This window comes from Rhinoraja longicauda, chromosome 12 (assembly GCF_053455715.1).
Source record: "Rhinoraja longicauda isolate Sanriku21f chromosome 12, sRhiLon1.1, whole genome shotgun sequence".
Lineage (NCBI taxonomy): Eukaryota > Metazoa > Chordata > Chondrichthyes > Rajiformes > Arhynchobatidae > Rhinoraja > Rhinoraja longicauda.
This window is the reverse complement of record NC_135964.1, coordinates 24,090,112-24,109,268: the sequence shown is the minus strand read 5'-3', so window position 1 is coordinate 24,109,268 and position 19,157 is coordinate 24,090,112. Positions and strand designations below refer to the sequence as shown.

At 41.0% G+C, this 19,157-nt stretch overlaps 1 protein-coding gene across 6 annotated transcripts in view; it reads right to left on the bottom strand.

Annotated features, from left to right (window-relative positions):
* The window catches only part of usp9 (ubiquitin specific peptidase 9), a 185,580-nt gene that overhangs the window by 69,442 nt on the left and 96,981 nt on the right, over positions 1-19,157 (bottom strand). For all 6 annotated transcript variants that reach the window (XM_078409184.1, XM_078409183.1, XM_078409185.1 and 3 more), the window contains 6 exons: positions 16,153-16,240; positions 14,455-14,797; positions 12,351-12,446; positions 11,649-11,860; positions 10,690-10,930; positions 5,489-5,638 (listed from right to left, as the gene is read on the bottom strand). In XM_078409184.1, coding sequence (XP_078265310.1) covers positions 5,489-5,638; positions 10,690-10,930; positions 11,649-11,860; positions 12,351-12,446; positions 14,455-14,797; positions 16,153-16,240 — 1,130 coding nt within the window. The remainder of the gene's footprint in view (positions 1-5,488; positions 5,639-10,689; positions 10,931-11,648; positions 11,861-12,350; positions 12,447-14,454; positions 14,798-16,152; positions 16,241-19,157) is intronic.

Here is a 19,157-nt window from a genome sequence, read left to right as displayed (position 1 = left end):
TAGTGGGTGTAGGATAGTGTTAATGTACGGGGATCGCTGGGCGGCACGGACTTGGAGGGCCGAAAGGGCCTGTTTCCGGCTGTATATATATGATATGATGATATGATATGAAAGGTCGGGAGAGCAGGAGCAAGGACGACCGATGGCTGAAAGAAAGTAAGTGTTAATTGAAGGTAAAAGTACGTTTAAAAAGAGCGCCAAAGGGACGCTAGCAGTCAGTCAGTAAAGTCTTTGGCTGCGAGTGTTTGGCTGCGAGTCTTCGGCGAGGAGGCTGAGGTGAGGAGGTTGCACTTGTTTTTGAGCCTGATTTGTTTTTAGACACTAAAGTAATGGCAGATAAGTTGATTGAGTGTGTTTCCTGCAGGACGTGGGAAGGTAGGGACACCGCTGGAGCTTCTGGGAGCTGCACCTGCAAGAACTGTGTCCAGGTGCAGCTCCTGAATGGACGTGTGGCGGAGTTGGAAAAGCAGCTGGATGACCTCAGGGCCATCCGGGAATGCGAGCGTTTCCTGGACAGGGCCTACTGTGAGGCTGTCACGCCAAGGGTCCAGGTCGAGCGAAGGTGGGAAACCGTTTCAAAGGGGAATGGACGTGGACTACAGGAGACCCCGGTGGCTGTCCCTATTGCAAACAGGTACACCCTCTTGGGAGCTGTTGGGGCAGATAACGCTTCCAGTCCGAGCGGCGCACAGGTTAATGGCTCTAATCCAGGCAAGGAGACTCGACCGGGGAGACCGAAGTCAGGAAGAGCCATAGTAGTGGGTGACTCCATTGTCCGAGGTACGGACAGTAGATTCTGTGGCGGCAGGCGGGAGTTGAGGATGGTCTGTTGCCTTCCTGGGCAACAGGGTTACCAGGGTTCAAGACATCACGGACCGACTTCAGAACATCATAGCAAGGGAAGGCGATCAACCGGAAGTAGTTGTGCACGTGGGCACGAACGACGTCGGGAGGAAGAGGAAGGAGTTACTGCAATGTGAGTTTAGAGAGTTAGGAAGAAGACTGAGAAATAGGACGTCGAGGGTGGTTATCTCTGGACTGCTACCTGTGCCTCGTGCTGGTGAGGGCAGGAACAGAGAGATCGGGGATATGAATATATGGCTGAGGGGCTGGTGCAGGGAGCATGGATTTAGATTTCTAGACCACTGGGATCTCTTCTGGGGTAGGGGTAACCTGTACAAAAGGGACGGGTTACACCTTAACAGCAGGGGGACCAACATTCTGGCAGGCAGGTTTGCTTGTGCTACATGTGTGGCTTTAAACTAAGTAGTGGGGAGGAGGGATTGACAAATTGGGAATATGAAGATGGAGTTAAAGGGGAAGCGAATACAGGAGAAATTGCAAAGGACTCTCGAATAAATGGGAAGGGAAGTTCTAGATGGGATAAACCGGTGTGAGAGGGGAGGTGAATACCGAAGTTAAAGTGTTGTATTTAAATGCGCAAAGTATAAAAAATAAAGTGGATGAGCTTGAGGCTCAGTTAGACATTGGCAAGTATGATGTTGTGGGAATTACAGAGACATGGCTACAAGAGGACCAGGGCTGGGAACTGAATATTCAGGGGTACACAACGTATAGATAAGGCAGACAGGTGGGCAGAGGGAGTGGGGTCACTCTGCTGGTAAGGAATGATATTCACTCCCTTGCAAGGGGTGACATAGAATCAGGAGATGTAGAATCAGTATGGATAGAAATGTAGAATTGTAAGGGTAAAAATACCCAAATGGGAGTTATCTACAGGCCCCCAAACAGTAGCCTCGACATATGGTGCAAGTTGAATCAAGAGCTAAAATTGGCATGTTGCAAATGTAATGCTACGGTGGTTATGGGAGATTTCAACATGCAGGTAGACTGGGAAAATCAGGTTGGTAATGGACCCCAGGAAAGAGAGTTTGTGGAGTGCCTCCGAGATGGATTCTTAGAACAGCTTGTACTAGAGCCTACCAGGGAGTTGGCAATTCTGGATTTAGTGTTGTGTAATGAACCTGATCTGATAAGGGGACTCAAGGTAAAAGAGCCATTCGGAGGCAGTGATCATAATATGATAAGTTTTACTCTACAAATTGAGAGGGAGAAGGGAAAATCGGGAGTGTCAGTATTACAGTATAACAAAAGGGATTACAGAGGCATGAGGCAGGAACTGGCCAGATTTGACTGGAAGGAGGCCCTAGCAGGGAAGACGGTATGTGAAGAGGAAAAAAATTGTTTAGGCAAATGTGGGTCCCTTGAAGACAGAAGCAGGGGAATTTATGGAGAATAAGGAAATGTCAGACGAGTTGAACCGGTACTTTGGATCTGTCCTCACTAAGGAAGATACAAACAATCTCCCAGATGTTCTAGTGGCCAGAGATCCTAGGGTGACGGAGGAACTGAAGGAAATTCACATTAGGCAGGAAATGGTGTTGGGTAGACTGATGGGACTGAAGGCTGATAAATCCCCACGGCTTGATTGGTCTGCATCCCAGGGTACTTAAGGAGGTGGCTCTAGAAATTGTGGATGCATTGGTGATCATTTTCCAATGTTCTATAGATTCAGGATCAGTTCCTGTGGATTGGACGGTAGCTAATGTTATCCCACTTTTTAAGAAAGGAGGGACAGAGAAAATGGGAAATTATAGACCAGTTAGTCTGACATCAGTAGTGGGGAAGATGCTGGAGTCAATTATAAAAGACGAAATTGCGGAGCGTTTGGATAGCAGTAACAGGATCGTTCCGAGTCAGCATGGATTTACGAAGGGGAAATCATGCTTGACTAATCTTCTGGAATTTTTTGAGGATGTAACTAGGAAAATTGACAGGGGAGAGCTGGTGGATGTGGTGTACCTCGACTTTCAGAAAGCCTTCGACAAGGTCCCACATAGGAGATTAGTGGGCAAAATTAGAGCACATGGTATTGGGGGTAGGGTACTGACATGGATAGAAAATTGGTTGGCAGACAGAAAGCAAAGAGTGGGGATAAATGGGTCCCTTTCAGAATGGCAGGCAGTGACTAGTGGGGTACCGCAAGGCTCGGTGCTGGGACCGCAGCTATTTACAATATACATTAATGACTTGGATTAAGGGATTAAAAGTACCATTAGCAAATTTGCAGATGATACAAAGCTGGGTGGTAGTGTGAACTGTGAGGAAGGGTTTTCTCCGAGATCTTCGGTTTCCTCCCACACTCCAAAGACGTACAGGTATGTAGGTTGATTGGCTGGGTAAATGTAAAAATTGTCCCTAGTGGGTGTAGGATAGTGTTAATGTACGGGGATCGCTGGGCGGCACGGACTTGGAGGGCCGAAGGGGCCTGTTTCCGGCTGTATATATATGATATGATATGATATGATGCTATGAGGTTGCAGGGTCAAGTCAAGTCAAGTCAATTTTATTTGTATAGCACATTTAAAAACAACCCACGTTGACCAAAGTGCTGTACATCTGATTAGGTTCCAATGGGGAAAAAAAATGAAACATACAGTAGCACGCAAACAGTTCACAGCGCCTCCTCAATGAGCCTCAAACGCTAGGGAGTAGAAATAGGTTTTGAGCCTGGACTTAAAGGAGTCGATGGAGGGGACAGTTCTGATGGGGAGAGGGATGCTGTTCCACAGTCTAGGAGCTGCAACCGCAAAAGCGCGGTCACCCCTGAGCTTAAGCCTAGACCGCGGGATAGTGAGTAGCCCCAAGTCGGCCGACCTGAGGGACCTGGAGTTAGAGAGGGGGGTTAGAAGATTAGGGTGACTTGGATAGGTTGTGTGAGTGGGCGGATGCATGGCAGATGCAGTTTAATGTGGATAAGTGTGAGGTTATCCACTTTGGTGGTAAGAATAGGAAAGCAGATTATTATCTGAATGGTGTCAAGTTAGGAAAAGGGGACGTACAACGAGATCTGGGTGTCCTAGTGCATCAGTCACTGAAAGGAAGCATGCAGGTACAGCAGGCAGTGAAGAAGCCAATGGAATGTTGGCCTTCATAACAAGAGGAGTTGACTATAGGGGCAAAGAGGTCCCTCTGCAGTTGTACAGGGCCCTAGTGAGGCCGCACCTGGAGTACTGAGTGCAGTTTTGGTCTCCAAATTTGAGGAAGGATATTCTTGCTATTGAGGGCGTGCAGCCTAGGTTTACTAGGTTAATTCCCGGAATGGCGGGACTGTCATATGTTGAAAGTCTGGAGCGACTAGGCTTGTATACACTGGAATTTAGAAGGATGAGAGGGGATCTTATCGAAACATATAAGATTATTAAGGGGTTGGACACGTTAGAGACAGGAAACATGTTCCCAATGTTGGTGGAGCCCAGAACCAGGGGCCACAGTTTAAGAATAAGGGGTAGGCCATTTAGAACGGAAATGAGGAAAAACTTTTTCAGTCAGAGTGTTGTAAATCTGTGGAATTCTCTGCCTCAGAAGGCAGTGGAGGCCAATTCTCGAGCTAGATAGAGCTCTTAAGGATAGCGGATATGGGGAGTAGGCAGGAATGGGGTACTGATTGAGAATGATCAGCCATGATCACATTGAATGGTGGTGCTGGCTCAAAGGACCGAATGGCCTACTCCTGCACCTATTGTCTATTGTTTAATGCTTTATTTTGGCAGTAAAGCACTTCAGGATATAGCAAATTTGTTTGAAAAAAATGTGAGATATGGGCTACTATTTCCATGCAAGCTGATTGTTAAATTTGCTAACAATACTGTCTCCTTCACGGACCACAAAGAGGCCATGGTACACTACAACCAGGTAATTAAACCAACTCTATAATCCTGGCGACATCAATGACTAAAATCTTTATCTGAGCAATAGCCTATTATGTGGGGAATATTGACTACATAACTCATCTTTTAATTGACTCCATAAGGCAGCATCTCTGGAGAGAAGGAATGGGTGACGTTTCGGGTCGAGATCCTTCTTCAGACGAAGGGTCTCGACCCGAATTGTCACCCATTCCTTCTATCCAGAGATGCTGCCTGACCTGCTGAGTTACTCCAGCATTTTCTGTCCACCCTTGATCATCATAACACTTGCAGAACACCATACAGAAATTAACCAGTATATATTTTAACAAATGACATCAGTATCTGATTCTAAAGCTGACCAGAGTAAATATAAAAAAGTAATGGAAAATGTATATGCTGAAAATCAAAATACAAACAGTTGGTAACACTCAGCAGATCAAGCAACATCTGTGGAAAAAGGAACAGTTAAACATTCATCAGAAAAAGGTAGTAGAAATGTCTTGGGCAAAAGTCTTAATCAGGTTTAGAAACTGTTTTGAATACAAGCAGGACTAATAGCCAGATACTGGAAGATGGGATTACGCTGGCAAATGTTACAATCAACACGGTTCAATGGTCCAAAATGCCCTCCTCTGCCAAACTGCAGACATTGTCAGTTGCTATGGCTCTTTGAAGCCTAGCAACAGCCTAAACAATATCTGATATAATGGTTTTTTTTGGTTAAACATTTGTAGAAACATAGACGATAATATGCTTTGAGATGAGAACTTGCTTACCACTCCAGGTAAACAGCTTTCTACCTCAGGGTTCGGCCCATCACTGTAGTGGTTGCCATGATTTCCAGGGGAGCCAGTTGAAGAATCAGATGAGCTATCAGGACTTGATGGCATATTTGAACTGATCTGTGTTAGCTTGGCTGTAATAAGCTAAAAAAATGAACCATTCATTAAAATAGATGTAATACAATATTTATCCTTCAATAGGTCACTTTAAATGTTTTATATGAAGTACAATTTACGTCTCGAGTACTTATTCATCTTTTTTCTGCTTCTATTTTTGTTCAATTTTGCACATGCCAACCCTGATTCGCACCAATTCTGATGTGCTATTTTTGATTAAAAGAAAAATAGTTCCATGACGAGCTGAGGCATCAGCATTTCTCCAATAGGTTTCTTTCAGCTATTGCTTTCCACCTTAAGATTTATTGCTGTATCCCCATGAAGTGAGATACAGTTTGTGGAACTTTTGTTCAAGTGGTAAAAATTGACGTCTGCTGGTCAAGAACTTCTCCCACTTGAAATTACTCAATGCTGTTCATTTTAAAGAAGATTAATTAGTTTAATTTTTCAAAGAAAATAATACACAGCCTCTTTTGGAATTGGTCTGTTCCACTATAGCCAGTTAATTTTTTTTTTTTTAAATGTCATTATAGCTGATGAAACATTCTTTTACAGATTTCTTCAGGAAGTATTACAGCAAAATAGTTTTGTTTTATTTTCTTAATACAGCTCAATGTAACAAGCATTAACGTATAAGTGCTGAATATTTGCAAAAAATGAACAGAAGCAGTGGGTTAGACTTCCCTTATACAAATTACCTCTGTATCTATTTGCAAATAGGATGCAGCAAATCTAATTTTGTCATTGAATCCTATGTACAAATATCAATTCAATACCATCTACATGGGGTTCTAGAGCAATGCACCGCATCGCTGAAGTTCTAAACCACGGGTGAACAAAGAGGTAGATGATTGTACTTTATTATCTTCCATCACAGTGAGGAATGTGGAATCCGCTGTGGTGGACGTTTATGTTAAATTTTATTTTATGTGGCTGTGTGTCTTGTTACTTTTTACTTAGTATGGCTATATGGTAAGTCAAATTTCACTGTACCTTAATTGGTACATGTGACAATAAATTGATCTTGAAATCTTAAATATTTCCCAGGTTGATATAAAGCACTATAAATAGACTATATGGTTTTGCATTCTTGAAATAGTATGCATGATGGACTCGAGTTTCAATATTTTCTGTGACATTTCGCCAACCAAAATTGTCCCAATATCCAAACATGCATTTCAGTGCAATCCCTAAAAATATAAATATACCTTGTCATTTTCTCAAAGCATTACGACATATTAATACAAACCCAAAGGAAAAAGGTTAAAAGCTAACAGAAGGAAGAAACACATCCCATTAATATTGTAACCTTGAGCACAATATCACAAAAGATGATGTGGATTTGACTCCTCCTCTCACAATGATAATGTAGGGGTCCTAGAAGGTGGATGCTGGTGGCAAGATGATAGTGGGAAGGGATATAGTTATCGGCCGGTTTGGCTGTTGTAAAGGTGGTTCGTGCATAGAGGAAAACATCCATATGTCTTCCTGTTCCTTTGGAAATGCTTTGAATTCTTATAGCGTGGCCACAAAAAGTCAACGAGGTCAGGGTTCAACCCTATTTTAATGTAGATAGCAAAGGGCACAAATGACTGGGTATACTTGTCTTCACTGCTCAATAGCTCATTCAAAAATATTGAAACCACAACATTAATCTTCTTCCCCAGATGAAGTAAGGATTGATATAAAATGAATTGCAGGAAATATAGAATATTTTAACGTCATCTTTGAAGATTATACAACATAGGTTTTCTTTCCTTTTGAGGGAATGTTCACCTCTGGCCTACATCTTCTACGGATTAAAATTCAATTGAAATCTTAACTCATCCATGGAGTGGGTGTAAGGAGATGACGTTGGCCGAAGAAATTGATCCTATTCTAGTGGCACCTACTATTTTTTTTTTTTTAAACAGAATGAAATACACCTTCAAACATTTAAGAAAATTTACTAAGTATTTTTCCCTGAAAGAAAGGATACAAATATCTAATAATAGCACAAAACATGGATATAATAGCACCTTACTTAGAACAGTCCCACATAGCATGTCTTTATAGCACTCTTGGTTCCCTAATCTGAAAAATAATACATATATTTCCTAGTTGCTTCAAGGAAAACTGACACTTGTGGTGGGAACCTGATGTCAACCCCTGCCCCTCCACTGGTGTTCTTACAAAATGACTCACCCACACACTGGTTGGAGAGGTTGCCCGAGAGGGCTGATTGTAATTGATTTTATTAGCCAAGTATGAAAACAAAGTTAGTATGTAAATCATACGAGGAATTTGATTTGCCATACAGTCATACCAAAAATGCAACATAACACACAACCACATAAAAATTTAACATAAACATCCATCACAGCGGCTCCTCCACATTCCTCACTGTGATGGAAGGCAATAAAGTCATATCTTCTTTCCTCCTTTTTCTCCCGCGGTCGGGGGAGTCGAACCATCCACAGTCGGGGCGATTGAAGCTCCCGCAGCCGGCGATCAAAGCTCCCAGGTCGGGGGCGATCGAAGCTCCCAGGTCGGGGGCGATCGAAGCTCCAGCCAGCTCCGAGATGTTAAATCCACAGGCTCCCGCTGTTGGATCGCCCAAGGTCGATCCCCAGCAAGAGGCCGCCAGCTCCACGATGTTAGGCCGCAGTGCAGACGGGAGATATGATAAGAAAAAAGTTGCATCTCCGTCGAGGAAGGAGACACAAAATTTTCCCCCACCCCCCCTTCCATAATACACAACTAAAAATATACTAAAACAACATTTAACTACAGACTAAAAATCAAAATGAGAAAGGGACGAAACAGAATGTTGACGAGGCAGCCATTGTATGGCGCCACCCGGTGGATAGCTGGCCCTGCAACTACAAGGCAGAAGGTAGCATTGGTGCTACCTCTTGTACCCATGTAGAACTCACTGACTTCATACACTTCACCTCCAATTTACCTGGACTATCTCCGACATCTCCCTCCCGTTTCTGGATCTCACCATCTCCATCACAGGAGACAGACTAGTGACGGACATTTACTATAAACCCACTGACTCGCACAGCTATCTGGACTACACTTCTTCCCACCCGGTCCCCTGCAAAAAGTCTATCACCTACTCCCAATTCTTCCGTCTACGCCGCATCTGCGCCCGGGATGAGGTGTTTCACACTAGGGCTTCAGAGATGTCCTCGTTCTTCAGGAAACGGGGCTTCCCCTCCTCCATTATAGATGAGGCACTCACTAGGGTCTCTTCTACATCCCGCAGCTCCGCTCTTGCTCCCCCTCCCCCCACTTTCCAGGTGAGACAAAGGTTCACCTGCACCTCCTCCAACCTCATCTATTGCATCCGCTGCTCTAGATGTCAACTTATTTACATCGGCGAAACCAAGCGCAGGCTCGGCGATCGCTTCGCTGAACACCTGCGCTCGGTCCGCATTGACCAAACTGATCTCCCGGTGGCCGAGCACTTCAACTCCCCCTCCCATTCCCAGTCTGACCTTTCTGTCATGGGCCTCCTCCAGTGCCATAGTGAGGCCCACCGGAAATTGGAGGAACAGCACCTCATATTTCGCCTGGGCAGTTTGCAGCCCAGTGGTATGAACATCGACTTCTCCAACTTTAGATAGTTCCTCTGTCCCTCCCTTCCCCTCCTCCTTCCCAGATCTCCCTCTATCTTCCTGTCTCCACCTATATCCTTCCTTTGTCCCGCCCCCCTGGCATCAGTCTGAAGAAGGGTCCCGACCCGAAACGTCACCCATTCCTTCTCTCCCGAGATGCTGCCTGACCTGCTGAGTTACTCCAGCATTTTGTGAATAAATACCTGCAACTACAATGCTGAGATGTGGAGCTCAGAGCTGCAAGCTCGCCAATACAGAGAGTGTGGGACATTGCTGGTGACTGGCATTGCCAGCTCCATGTTTTGACAAACCACTTGGTCTCTTACATCACCTACTGTTCAATGTGACGGATGCTGCTGTAACCCCTCAAAGGCCAGCTATGCCTATTGAACTTGTTGTGGTATTGTTGGGCAAGAGGAGCATTTGCATTCAAACAAGGAGGGTTGGGGAGGAATACACAGCTATTTCCATTGCAACCAACAGGAGGTTGGTAAGATCTGAGCACTGTGCCATCACATGGAGCAGGCAGGCACTGTCCAGCAGTTTCATATTCACCGTGCCAACCAGGGTTCAGGTACAAGCCCAATATCTCAGTATTGCACCACTTACCTTGGCCTTCCTAAAACAGATTGTATAGGCAACCTCTCCATACTAAGCTGTGGACAATTCATTGCTGGATCAGCACCAGATTCCTGGCAAAGCAATACGCAGCATACGGGGAGGCAAAGGTTCACACCATGCAAGCACATAGCAGCACTATCAGTAACGTATCGTTCTGTTATAACTCTTTTTAGTGCTGACTATATTCATGCTCTCGTTCCTGGAAATGCATAAGTGTTTCAGCATGACTTTTGAGTCAACCTTGATCAATCCTATGCCTTCAAAGCTATATTTAAAAAAAGAATCTCCTAGATCAAAGATCTCAGCACCAGAAATGCAACAACTGATGCACAATTGTCAAATAAAATGAGATGTTTATTTTCACTTGAATTAGAATTATTTCTAACAAACTTCTTTGCAAATTTCCTGACAAATCTTCCCACCAAATTGTCAGTATTCAAGGAAAAGTTACAGAAAAGGGGCACATCTTTAAACAAAATGCCCTATTCAGAACCAAAAACTTTCAATAGACAATATTACTGTTGCATGGTTAGCCACACACCATCCCAGTTCTTGTATCGCTGGTGGGTCATCGATACAAGTACAACCCTAAAATATCATTTGATAATTATGAAGCAACTTACTCTTTTGTATAAAGTCAATGCTTCATAATTGTATGCACAAATTAATTTTCTTGTAAGAAAGAAATGGAGAAACATTCTATAAATATTAATCTCAATTGAATAGTAGTTATAAAATGTAAAAAGATAGCACTTGTCTGCCTGCAAGGTGTAAATTAAACCAGAAATGGGTTGTTTCAGTCCAGCTTTGACTGACTATAATTATAAATAGATATTTTAATATAGCACTTACTGTTTTATCTTTCAGGTTTAACTGTCCGATCAATTTCCTATCATCAGCAGGGTCCACAAGTTCACCACCAATAAACAGTTCAACTTTTGTATGTGCACTATTGGCTTTTATTCTACTCAGAATGCAGCGCCGAACAGACCCAATGGTGTCATTTGTGTGAGACCAAATATCCAAATCTTCTACTTGACGTCCTTGATTTGGAAACCGCACAACCAGTGACACATGTTTTCCACGAAAAGCTCTGTTTGGAAACAACTCAAATAGTTTCAAGATCTCAGCTATTACAAAATACTGGAAATCCAAAGTCTGGATATGCACAAGACATTATAAATTGATTAGAGCAGTATTATTGCAGAATCATTTTGTTCAAGTAAATATGGCGATATTTCAGAATTAATGCAATTCATCAATCTGTGATGACAATTCGGATCCAAAAATGTATTTAATTACATTGCAAAACCAAAATGCAGGCAGTCTTTCAGTTTTCTATTTCAGAATGGGGAAACCTTTTTGCTTTCTTCACAACTGTTATCGATTGAACTAAACTCATCTAAGTGGTTTTAAAGCTAACCTGCTCAAAGTTTGTTAGATTAGTTTATGAAGAACAGATCCCCAGACAAAAAAAATATAAGAAAATGGTTCCTCAAAAGTGCAAAAGTAGAAAAAACTGCCATGTGCAGCTGATACTGTTTTCAACAACTATGTAACAAAGACTATCATGACTACATTGTGCAACATGAATTATAAATTTATACCTGATATTACTTCAATATAAATTACATAAATATTAAGAATAAAGTTTAACAAATTTAGTATGATGTTCGCAAATAAAAATCAAAACACATTAAGATAGAATAAAGCATACACGAGGAAATGGGTGCTAATGGGTGCTGATCAGCAAGTCAGAACATAAATTATATTTTATCTTAACTTGAAAGCAGCCCTTCAAATATACATACCTAGACATGGGTAGAATTGTTCGTTCTTCATGGTAGTCACTGTCACATTCATTTATGTACTCTCGCAGCACTGTCAAGACACGTACCATCCGTATTGCCTCCTGCCTTGCACAATTTATACTGTCTTTATCGCCATCCAGTACACACAGCGTGTCATACGAGGCCTTCAATCGATCAAAACACGACTGAATAAAGTCTTCATGAATCTCAACCTAATTGTGAGAATATTAGGAACAGCTAGTCGTTGCAAACGAACAGGGTCTTGAACAGATTCAATTGGCTAAAACAACATTCACACATTTTGTTCTCCATCTCCCCCTCAACGCAAAGCCCCCCCCCCCCCGATTTCATTATTACAACCCATACATGGTTGTAATTCGTTCAAAGGTTAAAAAAACCCAACAATTTTGTAGTACCACAGAAGTCCACCTGTAATGATATTTGCTTGTCATGAGCATCTCTATATATCAGATTAAAACACAGGGGCACATCCAAGTTCTCAAAGTTGAGACTGAAGGATTAAGCTCTTTTCCGAATGTTTAAAACATTAAGAGCACAACATCTATGATATCTTAAATAGTAAACAATAATTTTGAAAATATCAGCACAAAAAAAATCAATTAGTCTAACTTAGCAGAATACATTTTAAACAGGAGTAAAATCATATTTTTATGTTGATAACTTCCAGGTTAGAACACCTACTTGATTAACCTGCAACCTCGGCCCAAGATTTGTGTATATTTCCTTCAGCAGATCTATTGCACGACTAGCAATGTCATCACTTCCTTGAATTACAACCTGTTGAGAACAGGCAATAATAAAGATATGAAAAATTTGAGGCAAAAAAAAGCTTTTTCATTTAAACTTTAAATAAACCTTGGAAATATCTTCCATACATAGCTGCCAAAACTATAGTTCTATCCACTCATTTTCTTTGTTGGCACCATTCCAATTCTTGCAATGCTGTTAAATTCATGCACATGAATACGACCCATCCAAATGAAGAGCTGAACAGGAAAACCTATTTGTACCCAGCTCAACTAAGGATGTAGCATAAAGTCAGATTTTGTCAAATAAGTCTACTTCAGATTTTGCAAATTGGTATTGTTTTTTCAGAGTCTCAAAAGTGTGTTCAACAATGCACCGAAAACAGATATATAATATTATCGGCTACACCGAGTTACCCTCTCTAAGGTTACAATGAATGCAGTGAAGCATCGGATCTTGTGCAATGTCAGCAATAGCATGGCAGAATAAGCCTTTGTTAAGAGAAAAATGCACACATTCAAGCTATTCTTCAACCTGCATCTACTATTCCAAAATTATGCCAAGTTCTGATTTGTCAAACAAGTAGTATCCTCGTAGCATTCATCATGTCAATCCTCTTAATATCCTCCATGTTTCAATGAGATTACTTCTCATTCTTCTCAACTCCACAGAGCATTAAGTAAACTGTTCACCCTGATTCAACCAACTGAATTTTCTGTTTAATGGCTCTAACATTAGTTATTTGTCCTACACTTGAACTGGATACAAGCTTCAATAAATAGCTCAACCTCAAAGGAAAAAAAAGTAACCCTGTTCTGCTGTATACCAAGATTATGGCTGATTCTCCTCCTCTTTTCTCCTCAATTCCCATCTCCCATCGTGTCAAAAAATCTAACCATCCCAGCTTTCATTGAACGTCTTGATTGCACATTCATGGCCTTTTGGTTAAAATTACTGGAAATAACTGACCCTTTATCCAGATTGTGATGGTACAAGTTACTCCAGCCAGAGACACGCCCATTTCACCTACCAATTGTAATGGGTCTGAATGACATCACCGCTCATTCTTCTAAACCATAGTGAGCACAAATCAATCCAACTCAATGTCTCACAGGACAAGCCCTCATCCCAAGGTATATGGTCAATTAGTGCTGCACCATCTAAAAGTGCAAACTCAAGTACAGAGAGAAAAACTGCTAACATATACTCCAGGCATGGCCTTACCAAAGTCTGGCAAAATTGCTGTAAGACTTCCTTACTTTTGTACTCCATATCCCTATACAAAGTGCTTTCCTAAATGTTCATGAAATCGGCACATTGATAAGAAAATAAGAAATAGGATAAATCAGCTAGTTGCCCTGACTAAAAGCAGTACATAGTCCTTTATCAACGATAAAAGTACAATGATTGACATGAGATATATATCAAACTAAATATTTATAATTTAGCAATTAATCTGATCAATGTATTATTGCAATGCTGCATGACTACTCTTTAATGTAGCAACAAATCTGCTCTCGAGCAAACCTTCAGAGAACAGTGGAAGAATTTTCACCTTCAACCTCAGCCAATTTTTTAAACAGTCATCTTCAAACTTAGTTTCCGTTGTCTTGCTCCATAACCCATCGTTCTTTGAGCAGACCAGCAAAAGCAACCCTTTAAATTTTGATTAAGATTAAAGATTGAACTGGGCATTCTTTTCCTTAAATTTTATTTTTCTTTGCATGCAGCTTTCTTTCACATTTCAAGTTTTGTTTTTAGCTTAACAGAAATGTCCAATTTTAAAACTTATTGACAGTACACACTTTTTTTTGCAACATTCCTCAACTGCCTACAGTTCATAAGTCATTGCCTGTTCTCATTTCACACTTTTTCCTGCTCACCCATAAAAGCTAACTTGAACTATAAATGCTGGAAGTGTGTTTATCAATACCAATTAAGGCAAAACTGCATCCCTGTCAATATATCAGTAATCATAAATTGTTACAGTTTTAAAAAAGCCAGTCAATTATCAAAAGGAGGTAACATCTGTCCTTACCCTCCATAGATATTCTAGTCCAATTAACTCAAGATCATCCATCATATAAGCACGACGTTTTGCTACTAATTTCCCTTCTCGACAGTTCACAGCTTTGAAAAACCGTTCAAAGCACTTCATTCCATTTTCCGTTAAGAGAGAAGGGTCCAGTTGCAGCACATTGTTTTCAAAGAAGTCCTTGTTAATGTCTGGGTCTAAGTCAGGCTCGTCTCCCATTAATTTTGAAAACCACTTAAAACAGGCTTCACGATCACAAAGGTAGACAGCATTTTCAGCCAAACACTTCCAGATCTGCTTAGCTTGAGGAGCACACAACCATAGCTGGCCATCCTTCAATAAAAATCTAAAGAACAAAACATACTTTGATATTATATTTTTGATTTAAAAAAAATTATTGTCCAAAATCCCCACAATGACATTGGTCAAGATTATAGGTTATGGACTTTCTCTAGTTTTGAGATACAGGTGGAAACAAGCCCTTTGGCCTACCGAGTCCATGTCGACCAGAGATCACCTCATACACTAGCCCTATCCTACACACTAGGGACAATTTCAGAAGCCATTAAACCTACGTCTTTAGAGTGTGGGAGGAAATTGGAGCACCCGGAGAAAACCCTCGTGGTTACAGGGAAAACATACAAACTCCATACAGACAGCACCAAACATAGTCAGGATCAAACCCAGGTCTCTGGCGCTGTAGCAGCAACTACCACTGTGCCACCCATTTTTATGTTTTGGCACTGTGAAATACACCTTTATAATTGAAGATAGACACAAAATGCTGGAGTAACTCAGCGGGGACAGGCAGCATCTCTGTAGAGAAGGAATGGGAGATGTTTTGGGTCAAGACCCTTCTTCAGAAATAATTGCATAGGTTTGGCTGAGGATATTCTTTTGCATTGTTTTCCTACCTTATTCTTAAAAAAATAACACATTTATTCAGTACAACACAAGTAAAAAAGAGCTTAAAATCTCAGGCTGTTTATGATGAATAAAACCTACCACCACGTGGATAATCTAGATTGCAATGAGAAAAATTTGATTCTGTAACTACAGAAAAATACAGTTTCACATAGAGGTAATTTTCTTCCAACAAATCTGTTTCTACTGAAGAGATGGAAATCTGTTTCTACTTAATACCCTGGTAGAGTTGATAAATTGTCCAAATATATAACATTTCAACTGAAGGGACAGTGGCTAGCTGTGCAAAAGAAATTTCAAAGAAAGATCCTCTAAATTTCCTTCCACAGAGTTCTCAAATAGGGCTGTGGAAAAACGGATCAATCAGATACGTGGGGCACCCTTTAGTTTATGATTCAAACTCGCCTCCACAAATTAAAATCCCATCTTCAAAATATGATCCCAGTCCTGATGAAACAGAGATTTTAGTTTCATATTTTTCATCCATGGAATTATTTACTTTTGCACATCCAGCCAGATGGAAACATTTTTTCCTCCTTTGTGCAATACAAAGCTGATTTCCTTCTTTCCCACTTTACCGAACAAAATAAATGTAATTTCTCCATTGTCCCCACACCAAAAAAAAACGTTAATTTGTTGACTTGAGGTTTAAAATCTGAAGTGGCATTTTTGTATTATAAATTTTAATTCTTATTTTAACTACAATACATTCCCTTGTGAATTAACAGCAAAATATCTTTATGTTTATGCTTACTAAATAGATTTGATTTAACTCACCTCAAGAAATTAAGTCTTTCTTGGACTTCTTGCACATGACTATAGCGGCTTCCTGACCGTACGGTTTGTGGATCATATTCTGGGTTCTCTGTAAGATGCACAATCTTGATTAATGCACAGGAAATTCACTGGATTCGCAATGAAAAAAGATTGCAAGAGGAAATACCACCATTAAATCTCATATGAATGCCAAAAACTAAGTAAAATTTTGGTAATATTTTAACAAATATGAATATAAAAACAACATATCAGGATCACTGTATGTTTGATAATACCACATGGTGAATCCATTAATACATGTTACACTTTGAGAAGATTGTTGAGTCAATACAAAGGCAAATCAGGCTTCGGTTAAACCAGGGAAACTTAGAATTTGATTGCATACAGCAGCAACCACACTGTGATTGGTCTTCACTATGTACAATGATACATGCACACAATTTATTTCCACCATATATAATTTGATACTCATTTTTGCAAACACTTTTATAGACATAAATTCAATAATTTGTTATTAGTTTATTTACGAGCTGTTAAATTTTAAATAGTCAATTTTCCACAAGTTAAACTGAATTTTAACTGGACAATACCAGATACCTCCTGCTACATTTCCACAGCCACTTCTCACCTTAGCAATAAAATCCATCACCTTTGAAAAACACTCAAGTCTCTCAGCAAGATAAAAATTTAATAGGAACCCAAGGGTGAATTTTTTCCACATAGAGGGAGGTGGGCATATTGAACGAGCTGCCAGAGGAGGTAGTTAAGGCAGGTACTATAACATTTAAAAGCCATTTGGACCAGTTCACGGATACGAAACGTTTGGAGAAATATGGGCCAAACACGGGTAGGTGAGATAAGCACACATGGGGCATTTTGGTTGGCATGGGCAGGTTAGGCCGAAGGGCTTGTTTCCATGCTGTATGACTCTATGACCCCCTAAATAGTCTGTACTTGGATGGACCCAATATTTTTAAAATAGAACTAAAAGGCTTCATGGATACCCCAGCAGCTGTGTCCTATACTCTGGTTTCACAGAACTACAGCCTCCAAAATGGAACATCCAAATGATCCAAAATTGCTTCTTTCAATTATCCAATTAATAAAAACACCTCAACCCATGAAGGATTGAAGTACGTCAGATGTAAACCCGGGTCCCTAGATATGTGAGGGTACAGTATGAACAAGGGTCTCGACCGGAAACGTCACCCATTCCTTCTCTCCAGAGATGCTGCCTGTCCCGCTAAGTCCCGCTCTCCAGCTTTTTGTGTCTACCTAGGGTACAGTATGAAGTTCTGTGACATCATGGCAAATATGTGGAATAAATTTACATGGAAAAAGTGAACTCTGGATCAAACAATGAAAAAATAAGATTAATCTTCTGAACAGAATATATTTAGAATTTAAGCTCTTTCTTCAGTTAAAGCGCAAAAGGATCCAAATGTGGATATATCTCTTTTACAGTTCAGCAACACCAGCCAAAGCAGAAAGAATTGATCAAAAGGTGTTTTCAGGATTATTGAATGACAACACTTTAATTGCAATTAAGCACCAGATAATTCATTTGCATCAAAATGGCAAATTGTAATATATTTCTCAATGGCCGAATGGATACCATTGCCCTTATAACCACTAATAATCTATTTCAATATATCCATTATCTATCTATCTATCTATCTATCCATTATCCATCCATCATCTATCCATCCATCATCTATCCATCCATCATCTATCCATCCATCATTTATCCATCCATCATCTATCCATCCATCCATCATCTATCCATCCATGCATTCATCATCTATCTATCCATCCATCATCTATCTATCCATCCATCATCTATCTATCCATCCATCATCTATCTATCCATCCATCATCTATCTATCCATCCATCATCTATCTATCCATCATCTATCCATCCATCCATCATCTATCCATCATCTATCTATCTATCCATCCATCCATCATCTATCTATCCATCCATCATCTATCCATCCATCATCTATCCATCCATCATCTATCCATCCATCATCTATCCATCCATCATCTATCCATCCATCATCTATCCATCCATCATCTATCCATCCATCATCTATCCATCCATCATCTATCCATCCATCATCTATCCATCCATCATCTATCCATCCATCATCTATCCATCCATCATCTATCCATCCATCATCCATCCATCCGTCCATCCTCCATCCATCCATCGTCCGTCTGTCCATCATCCGTCCGTCCATCATCCGTCCGTCCATCATCCGTCCGTCCATCATCCGTCCGTCCATCATCCATCCGTCCATCATCCATCCGTCCATCATCCATCCGCCATCCGCCATCATCCATCCGTCCATCCGTCCATCATCCATCCGTCCATCATCCATCCGTCCATCATCCATCCGTCCATCATCCATCCGTCCATCATCCATCCGTCCATCATCCATCCGTCCATCATTCATCCGTCCATCATCTATCCGTCCATTATCCGTCCATTATCCATCCATCTATCTTCTATCTATCTATCTATCTATCTATCTACTATCTACTATCTACTACTAAAACTCAGATCTTGTGTATGAATATATATATGAATCCCTATATATATATATATCTGTGATTTCCGCTAATTTCGGCAAAACGGTGAACCGTAGCGCCACAATTTTTGCACCGCCTTAATCACCACGCTGAACGCTGGTCGAAAATGATATTTTCATTTAATTTGATCGTATATTTTTTAAGTTAGAGGTTTTAAAGTTAAAACATTTTATTTCTAACCGAGTTATTCAAGGTCTTCAGCGTGTGACGTCACAATGCCCCTGTGAGATGAGCTCGCACTGCCCCGCCTCCTACTGATTTATTGAAGGTTTTCAGCGTGGCGCTGCTGTGCGTATGACGTCAGCATGCACGCGCGGCCTCTCCTCACTCGCACCAACAACATGGACGCCCTTAGCGGAGCCGCCCGCCTGCGATCACCGGCTCCCCTCTCCTCTCTCCCCTTACTTCTC